The sequence below is a fragment of the Orycteropus afer genome, unplaced genomic scaffold (assembly GCF_000298275.1).
Source record: "Orycteropus afer afer isolate SDZICR_OR568_19922 unplaced genomic scaffold, OryAfe1.0 scaffold00051, whole genome shotgun sequence".
Taxonomy (NCBI): Eukaryota; Metazoa; Chordata; class Mammalia; order Tubulidentata; family Orycteropodidae; genus Orycteropus; species Orycteropus afer.
The window spans coordinates 11,372,694-11,382,777 of NW_006921638.1; the positions used below are offsets into that span (position 1 = coordinate 11,372,694).

The 10,084-nt window shown below is 34.7% G+C and overlaps 1 protein-coding gene across 1 annotated transcript in view; it reads left to right on the forward strand.

The window, feature by feature from the left end:
• Positions 1 to 10,084, forward strand: part of MIA2 (MIA SH3 domain ER export factor 2) — a 129,145-nt gene that overhangs the window by 73,321 nt on the left and 45,740 nt on the right. Inside the window, exons 15-17 of the mRNA XM_042780651.1 lie at positions 3,726 to 3,846; positions 5,043 to 5,089; positions 5,827 to 5,917. Of these exons, the coding sequence (XP_042636585.1) occupies positions 3,726 to 3,846; positions 5,043 to 5,089; positions 5,827 to 5,917 (259 nt within the window). The remainder of the gene's footprint in view (positions 1 to 3,725; positions 3,847 to 5,042; positions 5,090 to 5,826; positions 5,918 to 10,084) is intronic.

Genomic DNA, 10,084 nt, shown 5'->3' on the forward strand with positions numbered 1-10,084 from the left:
AGGACATGAAATAAGTGATATCATTACTGATGTCAGATGGAAAGCAGAGAGTACTAGAAAGATGCTTATTTATGTTTTATTGACTATGCTAAGACATTTGACTGTGTGGATCATAACAAATTATGGATAACCTTGCAAAGAATGGGAATTCTAGAACACTTCATTTTGCTCATGAGGAAACTGTACATAGTCCCAAGTGTCTGTTGTTTGAACGGAACAAGGGGGATACTTTATGGTTTAAAATCAGGAAGGGTGTGCGTGTCAGGATTGAATCCTTTCACCATTCCTATTCATTTTGTATGCTAAGCAAATAATCTGAGAATTGGGACTATATGAAAAAGATCACAGCTTCAGGATTAACAGCCTGTGATAGATACGCAGATGATACAATTTTGCTTGCTGAAAGTGAAGATAACTTGAAGCACTTACTGATGAAGATCAGAAACTACAATCTTCAGTATGGATTACACCTCAATATAAAACAAAAATCCTCCCAACTAGACCAATAAGCAACACCACGATTAATGGAAAAAAGGTGGAAGTCAGGGATTTCATTTTACTTGGATCTATATATCAACACCCATGGAAGCAGCAGTCAGGAAATCAGATGTCATATTACACTGTACAAATCTGTTGCAAAAGATTTCTTTAAAGTGTTGAAGAGCAAAGATGTCACTTTGTAGACTAAGGTGCACCTAACCCACGCCATGGTAGTTTCAGTTACCTCATATGCATGTGAAAGCTGAACAATGAATGAGGAAGACCAAAGAAGAGTTGATGCCTTTTAATTGTGGTCTTGGTGAAGAATACGAACATACCATGCACTGCCCAAAGAACAAACAAATCTGTCCTGGGATAAGTGCAGCTTGAGTGCTCCTTGGGTATGAGAATACCCAAGACTTTGTCTCACCTGCTTTGGTCATGTCAGAAGGGACCATTCCACGGAGAAGGATATCAAGCTTGGTAAAGTAGAGGGTCAGCGAGAAAGGGGAAGACACTTAACGAGATGGATTGACACAGTGGCTGCAACGATGGGCTCAAGCATTGCAGAGATTGGGAGAATAGCACAGGACGCAGCAGTGTTTTGTTCTTTCTACACACGGTTGCTAGGAGCCAGAGCCAAGACTACAGCACCTAAGAACGATAGCATGTATTTTTATTCTCGATCTTTAATAAAGAAAGAAAAATAGTAACTTTTTTTTTTTTTAAAGAATAGTGAATTTCACGTTTTCATTTTAGGCTGCCATCTGTCTCTATTGGTAAGATTAGAATTTGAGAAATCAGACAGATAAAGTTGTATGTGTTGATTATATAACTAATACTTAGGGAAGCTGGTATGTGTACTTTTACAGTTAATTATTTTTTTAGAAATATAAATTTAATTGAAACTTAATTTTAATCATAGAAATAAAGTAACTGATACTACTTTTAGAACTTGTTGACTTTGTGTACTCTCTGTCTCCCTTCCACACCTCTTTTCCTGTCTGCTCTTTAAACTCTTACTCTTTCAGCTGCAAAGAGATATTCAGGTGTAAATACCAAGTAATAAGATATAAAACCAACATTTTATAATCTACATAGTTACTGTTGTCAGCTCATAAGCTACATTTATTCTAGTTATGTTGCTACTATTAAAAATATTTTCAAGATTCCAGATTTAGGAATATTACTTAGAATTTTCCATGTATTTTTTCCTCTTAAAATTACTCTTGTAAGCTTTTGGAGTGTTACCAAATAGAATAAGAATGAGATATTAACCTCGAGGTCTCCTCAAAGCTGTAAGCCATGTTGTTTGTGTGGGGGAACTGTCAAGAGGGAGGCGATCAAAGGGTGTAAATTGTAGAGCAGGGTGGGTTATTCTGTGGGTCCTTCCACAAAAAACACAGGGGACCGTCATTTGAATATCCAGAGTGTTAGAAACCCTTTATTCAAGAAAATTCAAAAAGCGTTATTGGACAACCTCTCATGTTCAGATTCAGATTCTCTTTTATAATGTCTTTCTCTGTTGAGTTCCTTAGCTAATTGTTTACTTGAGTAAATCAAATGTGTAAAATCTGTGCTCTTTTCATATATCATATGTGTCATTTGCTGTTTTGTTTTACTTCATACGAAATTGACTCATGTTAATGATCACTTTTATTTGTGGCATATGAAAAAACTCAAAAAAGGAAATGTTTTATTTATGCTCATGTAATGTATTAAGCAAAAATGGGCAGTTATCAAGTATAGTATTTGATTTAATAATAAAATTTTTTTAATAAAACAAAGTTTGTTCTCTAATACTTTAGCACAGTGAATTGCATCTTTGTTAATAAGAAACTACAACATTTTAATAATCAGAGATTAGATGCAAAAGCTGAACATTTTTTATTTGTTTTTAATGTGAGCAAAAGTCCTGCAACTGAGAAGTGGTTTACAATGACTGGTCATCTACTGGCAGTTATAACACAAACTTGGGAGAATTTTTGTGCTACATCAGAAAAGAGAAGGAAACAAATTTATATTTCTTGAATAAGAAAGCAGTTTTACACTTTCACTTAAAAATAAATAATAGTTACAATAAATACACATTTTTATGCATTATATGTTGACAAAATAATGCTTTAAGTATTGAATAAGATGTTCAACCGTTTGAAAACAAAATTTTAACAATGATAAGGATAGTTAGATGCAAAGAATGCTTTAAGAAAAAATGGCAGGTGTAACATTAAAAAACACTGCCTTTCAATAGATGTTTTAAGTATATCATTAATGTATTGAAGTAAACTGCTGAAAGCTTACATATTTCAGATTAGCAAAAAAAAAAAAGTATAAAGTTGTGTAAAACAGAAAGCCTCAGAATTTAATAATTAAATGCTGTGTTCTTCACAAAAGGTTGTTAAGTTACTGTAGTATTTAAGACAATAGTTTTTACAATTTTTTGTGACGTATTCACATCTGTTGCTTAAATTATTGGAAAAATAATTTTAGTTTTAAGTCTCAGAGTTATAATACTCAGTACATGCTATATTTTATTTTATTATTGTGATTTGGGTGAAAGTTTACAGAGCAAATTCACTTTCCATACAGCAGTTCACATACACTTTGTCTCATGACATTGACTACAGTTTACCACAGTACAACAGCTCCCCTCCCACTTCCTCCCCATAGTTAACCTCTTCCCTGTATCCATCCCTCCATGCTCTCCTGCCCCCTGAGCTGTCTCCCTGTGCATATACAGCCCTTCTATTCTCCCATGATTGTTCTCTCCAAGGAGTATATCTACCTAGTGTAAATGTTCAGCTCGTGTGCCTGTCTTGTTTGGTAGGAAGTCACAGGACTGGGTTCAGTTCCAGACCTGAAGGGCAGCTAGGGGCCATAGTCACAGTGGTTCCATCAGGCTCTATCAGACCAGCAAACCTGGTCCTTTTTTTTTTTTTTAAATGAGTTTTGTTCCACGTTGTTCCCCCACTCTATCCAGCATCTCCTACATAGATCCCCCTCCGAGTGGTTGATATTGGTAGCTGGGTACCATCTAGTTCTTCTGGTCTCATCATTGTAGAGGCTGAGGATTGACATGCTATAGTTTTTAAGATTATTGACATATCTTAACAGGTAGAAAGTAAGATCTTATTATCTATGTGGGTTGATTTTTCAGCTGTAACTATACATTCAGACATTGTACAGCAGTAAGTATAAGGCATTACCTTCTCTCTCTTTTTTTCCCCCTTTCGCTAAACGTCTAGTCTCTGACTGAATGTTTGCTGAAGACGGAGGTTTTGCCTGCTGTGCTTGGAGAAGACGTAATGGATGATGATAACTTTGAATTAGAAATGAAGAGTGAATCAGAAAGCGGTGTCTGTTTAGGTATTAAGCCATGACTCATCCTCTTTTGCTAAAAATGGTGACAAGTTTTCATTTCATTTTAGTTACTTACGTGCAACATGTTCTTTATACACTGGTGCTTTGGCACATCCTGTTCCTCTGTCTGTAACACTTTGCGTTGCTCTCACTCCTCCTCAGCTGGGCTACCACCTTTTCAGTGAGTCTTTCTCCAGCTCCTTAGGCAAACTTGCAGCCTCCTTCTATTCTGTTCTTATGTATTATACTTATCTTCATTATAGCAATTTTCATATTGTATTATAATAATTTCAATGTCTGTTTCCCCCTATGCAACAAGATAATCAAATGGATAGATGATTAGTTTGAAAAGTGAGTGTAATATAAGGAAGGGAATACCTCAGGATACCTTTTTTGCTTTAGTAGATGGTTCAGATGATTACTGTTCTTTAATCTTGACCATGTCAAATTGTTATTGCTGGTTGTAGTCTGGAGCTGGCAAAATTTATGTTCACTATAATACTCCTTGTATTCTCAGCTAATTCCTCTGACTTTAAATATTAATTTTGAAGTAATTATAGATTCATAAAAAGTTACAAAATAGTCCCATGTCCTTTACCCAGTTTTCCACAATAGTAGTTTCTCTTTTATGTCCTTTTTCTTTTATCTGCCCCTACTTTCTGCATAATTAACAGATTTAAGGAGCAGAAAGTGTGATTTTTGAAAAAAACTTTTTTTCATGATAGGATTAGTACATTGGAGGAATGTTGATATTCTCAAACTAAATACATTCAGTTCTATGTATACTTTTTCATTTCTGCTTATTTTTATAAGAAATAATTCTTTTTCCAATAGAGGAAAGTTGTGCTTGCTTAGTGCTATTTTAATTTGGGATATAATTCCACCCACATTTTGGGTGCTATAGAATCTAAGAGTAGTTCAGACTGTGGACTGTATTTAGATGAATGCTGAATCCTGTTTTAAGTCTGTTCTTGAAGTTGGTGTTGAAGAACCTTGTTAAATGATATTATGGTACTTCCAGTGCCTGTATTGTTTAGCTTTCTGGGAACAGATCCAAGGCCATTCTTATATCAAATTCTTCATTGCATCAGGAAAGGGGGATTATAATGTTCTAGTTGAATGAACTAATAAAATCATTTGGATGACTCATGTCATTGCACTGTTTTCCTAATTCATAGTTATGTTTTTGTTTTTCATTATAGGTGATCAGCCGAGAGGAGCTTTGAAGAAACTGATCCATGCTGCTCAGGTTTGCATTACTATAAAGAATATGATGAAAGAATGAGAACAGGAATTGAACCCATATGTCCTTAATATCTGTTTTAAAGGTTCACTTTAGTTTCCCTGTAAGTGTATTTAAGAAGTGATTAGAATTTTCTTCAGTTGCTGTTTTTGTTTTGTATATTAATATAAATTAATTAGAAATCTATATGGTTAATATTTAGCATTTATCATAATAAAACTTTCTAAATACTACATTCATTTCTTTGGATTAGGAATATTTTAAAATGTTTTACTGTATTTGCTCTCATACTTTCCTCTTTGTACATTCTCCTTTCTCTGGTCTCAGTATTACCCTATCTCTACGGTCTCATATTCAGAGAAGTAAATACTAGGTTCATTTTCTTCTGGTTTATACCTTCTTCTATATCCATCCAGTAGTGGTATCTTGATCTTTGCCGATCTCTGTGAAGTCTTGGTAAATGTAATTTGAGAGCTGTTTTAATCAAAACCTATTTGTTGACAGTAAATAGAATGAAAATAAGCACTCTTTATGGATCTTTTACTGCTTTTCTCTGTCCCTGTTCTGAGGTTTGCAACTATTGATAACTGTGGTATTTCAGGATGGAAGCTGCTTTGTTGGTTTCTAGGATAGGTGATAATTTCATCAAGGTGATAAAATAGCTTCAAAAGATTGGTGGTGCTATAATAAGGTCCTATATATATATATGATTAATGTTGCTCTTTTCCCTTCTGTTTTAAAAGTTAAATGCTTCCTTAAAAACGTTAGAAGGAGAAAGAAACCAAGTTTACACTCACCTATCTGAAGCAGATAAAACAAAGGAAGAGCTTACAGGTAGGTAATTTGTATACTTTTAGTTTTTCTAAATAACTATCTCCTCATAGAGAATGGTACCATTAATTGACTCAGTTTTGGGAAGATCAGTTTAATTTTTTATTAACTTTTTCTTCTTTGACAATTTGTAAAAATTTATCTTGTTTTTTTTTGTTGTTGTAAAGCCTTTAGTTTTATGAAATTAAAATAATGAAATGATTTCTAAAAACTTATTAAACCATACTTACCTTTGAGTTACAGTGTAATATGCTTTGCATAGTTTTAGATATTAAAAAATGGAGCAATCTGTAACTTACTTTGTAAAACTAAGTATCTGTTATTTCATAGGGTTTTTAAAAAATTTTTGTTAGTAGCAAAATTGGTCTTCAGTGATGGTACTGTCTATTTTATTTTTGATTTTTTAGTGGCTTACTTTGTTCCTTTAATTTATCTGTGTATATTAGCACATATAGGGTAATGTTAGACCTTTAGAACTTGAAGTATCTTTTTTGTTGAAACATTTTTATTTTGCTGATAATGTTTCATATTCTTAAACCATTAAAAAAAAAATAAAGTTTATTCAGCTGTGTTTGAAATTTAGTATATAACATCCTTTTTGTTAAAGTTTGCCATACATTTACATTAAAAAAGAATGGAAAAACATACTCAAATGTCAACAGTGATTGCCTTGAAATGGGATTATGGACAAATTTTTCTTTTTTGCTTCTCTGTATTTTTTAAAATGTCTATAATAAGTGAATTAAATTTATAATAAAATAGGTTTTTTAAAAGATTTGAACCACTGAAAATGCAGATGATTAAAAAAAATCTGTCATAGCCCTATTCACATTAAGTTGACACATTATTTTTAGATTTTGAAAAACATTAGTATTAACATTTAAAAAAAGTTTTACTGTAAGTAAAGCATAATGCTAAAAGCTATGGGAGATTTACAGATGGAAAGTTTGGACCCAGCTTTCGAGGAAGCTGTATTTTAGTGTATTAACAAAGTCTCTCATTGAGGGACTATGTAAGTGCCAGAGTGGTGCACCTGCTCCTCACTTATCAACTGTCTCATTATTGCACATGTCACATGTCTGACAATAGTAAAAAAATCTATCATTTTACACATTAACAATATAAGTCTTGGAGTAACAAACGCTGAGGTGCAAGGCAAGAGTAACGCTGGCTGTAATGGTTAAGGTTATGTGTCATCTTGGCTGGGACATGAATCTTGGGTTGGCAGTTAAGTAATGATGTAACTTGACAGTTACATAGTTACCCTCCATTTAGTGGTCTGATGTGGTCATCCTCCATTTTTGCATAGTGGTGATTTTAGCATAACAACCTGGTCTTTAGAACTTAATCATGTTGATAAGTGAGGAATAATTGTAGGCATTTGCTCACCAGCTAGTTACCCTCTCTCCAATACCATTTCTTAGCAAATCTTCCTTTTAAAACACTAGCATTTGAAGACTCTGTGGTTGACTATACCTTCTTATAAATTTAACTATCTTTTCTTTTGTTTAAAATTAATCATGAAAGGTTAATTATCAGAAACCTAAACGGGGTTGCTATGAGTCAGAATTGACTTGATGACAGTGACTTTGATTTTAGTTTTGGTTTATTGTAAGTTGAAAGTTTTCTTCTAAACTGTTTTCCCTCTTCCTTGTGCCTTTTTGATAATCTTTTGAGAGACAGAAGATTTGAAACAGTAGCTATAGTAGCACAAAGATACAATGATAATTTAATTGTTGGTTTAGTTGTTGTTGTTTTTTTTTTTTAAAGGAAGAATGTGCTTTTAACAAATAAAAGGTATCAGTGTCCATTCATTCATTGATGGGCACTTGGATTGTTTCTGTCTCTCTTGTATTGTGAATAGCGCTTCATTGAACAAGGGTGGGCATATATATTTGTGTCCCAGCTCTCGCTTCTTTAGGATGTATACCTACTAGTGGGATTACTGGATCAAATAGTATTTCTACTTCCAGCTTTTTGAGGAGGTGCCATACTGTTTTCCATAGTGGTTGTACCATTTTACAGTCCCACCAGCAGTATACGAGAGTGCCAGTCTTTCTACACTCTCGCCAGCATTTGCTACTTTCTGCCTTGTTGAACTTTGCTCTTTTTGCTGGGGTGAGATGATATGTCATTGTTGTTTTGATTTGCCTCTTTCAAATGGCTAATGATGATGAGCATTTCTTCATATGCTGTTGGGTGCCTGAATTATGTTTGTGGAGTGTCTGTTCATATATTTTACCCAGTTTTTACGATCTATAGTAAATGCACACAATGGAATACTATGAAACATTTAAAGAATAGTGAAGAATCCACAAAACACATCATAACATGGATGCATTTGGAGGACATTATGATGAATGAAATAAGTCAATCACAGAAGGACAAATGTTATATAGGACCACTATTATAAAAAGTCTAGGAAAGTTTTACATGGTAAAAAAACCCACTGCCATTGAGTCGGATCTGACTCATAACGACCCCTCCTTCGGTTTCCGAGGTGGTATCACTACGGAAGTCGATCGCCCAACCTTCCTTCCAAGGAGTGGCTGGTGGATTTGAACCAGCAGCCTTCTTGTTAACAGTCAAATGCCTTAGGCACTATGCCAGAAGTTTTCTTTGTTAGTTACAAGGTATGGGAGGGAAATATTACTCACTAGGTAAGAGACACGTATTGATTTGGGTGAAAGAAAAGGCAATATACCAAAAGCAGATGACCAGCACAATAAACTAAGGAAAAGGAAAACACTGAGAGGTACACAAGAAATACAACAAAGGTAAATACTCTTATATACACAATACTGCATTATCAATAATAACAAACATAAATCTGTGTGTGGATACATAGGTAGATAGGCAAGATGATCAGGTATGGGTAGGTGAAAGGAAGTATATCCATGACCATATATATAGTTTTGGCAGATGATATCTCTACCTATGTATTTGTATGTGCTATAAAAATACGTCCATATATATAATAGAACTAACAGGGGGCAAAGTTGTGATAACTTCTTAGCCACAGCCAAACACCTTGAGGAAGAAAGTCATTGGACCTATGGGCTCAAAACCATGGTCATGGGGAATATCAAGCTGAGTTGGCGTAACATAGTACACAAAAACATTGTTCTACGTCCTCCTTTGGTGGGAAGTGATTGGAGTCTTAAAAGCTTCTAAGTGGTGATCTAAGATGCAGCTATTGGTCTCACTTCATCTGGAGCAAAGAAGAGTGAAGAAAACCAAAAATGCATGGGAACAATTAGTCCAAGGATGTAGTGGACCACAGGAACCTCAGCCTCCATGACACTAAGACCAGTGAGACCCTGAAACCTCTGGTGCCTGGCCACCGCTGCCAACCACTCATGGGTCAAAATTGGACATCCTGGGTAGAGTGGGAGAAAAATATGGAACAAAATTCAAAATAATTAAAAAAGACTGGCTTACTGTTGTAATAGAGACTGGTGGAACTCCTGAGACTGTGGCACCTAGTCACCCTTCAGGCCTGGTAGTCAGCTCACTCTCATGGCTTAACTTTTAGCCAAACAGTAGACAAGGATACAAGGTAAACAGTTACTCCAGGTAGCTTCACTCCTTGGAACAGTAAACCATGGGAGATTTGAAGGACAGCATTTGGATACAGAGAAAGGTCAGAGAGCAGGACCGCATAGGAAAGAAAGACACAGGGAAAGGGTAACCTCAGGGAGGAAGTCAGAAGAGAGCTGTTACATTGCGGGGATTGCAATGAGTGTCAACGAAACAAAATGTATATGAATTGTTGAATGGAACAACTTTGCTCTGTAAACTTTCATACACCCCCTGAAAAAAAAAATTTCTTTGTTTATTAACTGTTCTTCATCATGATTTAGAGCTAATGGCTTACAGCCGTATATAGATTTAAAAATTTCTACGGAAAGACAGATATTGACAATTTCTTGTGCATTTGATCATGTGATGTTGCCATGTTTAATTAAACTATCCTTTTGATGTGTACTTTTAATTAATATATTTTGTGTGTGTGTGTGTGTTTTAATTTATTTATTTTTATTTGGGTGAAGATTTACAGAGCAAATTCACTTTACATACAGCAGTTCACATATACTTTGTCTCATGTCATTGACCACAGTTTACCACAATGCAACAGCTCCCCTCCCACTTCCTCCCCATAGTTACCTC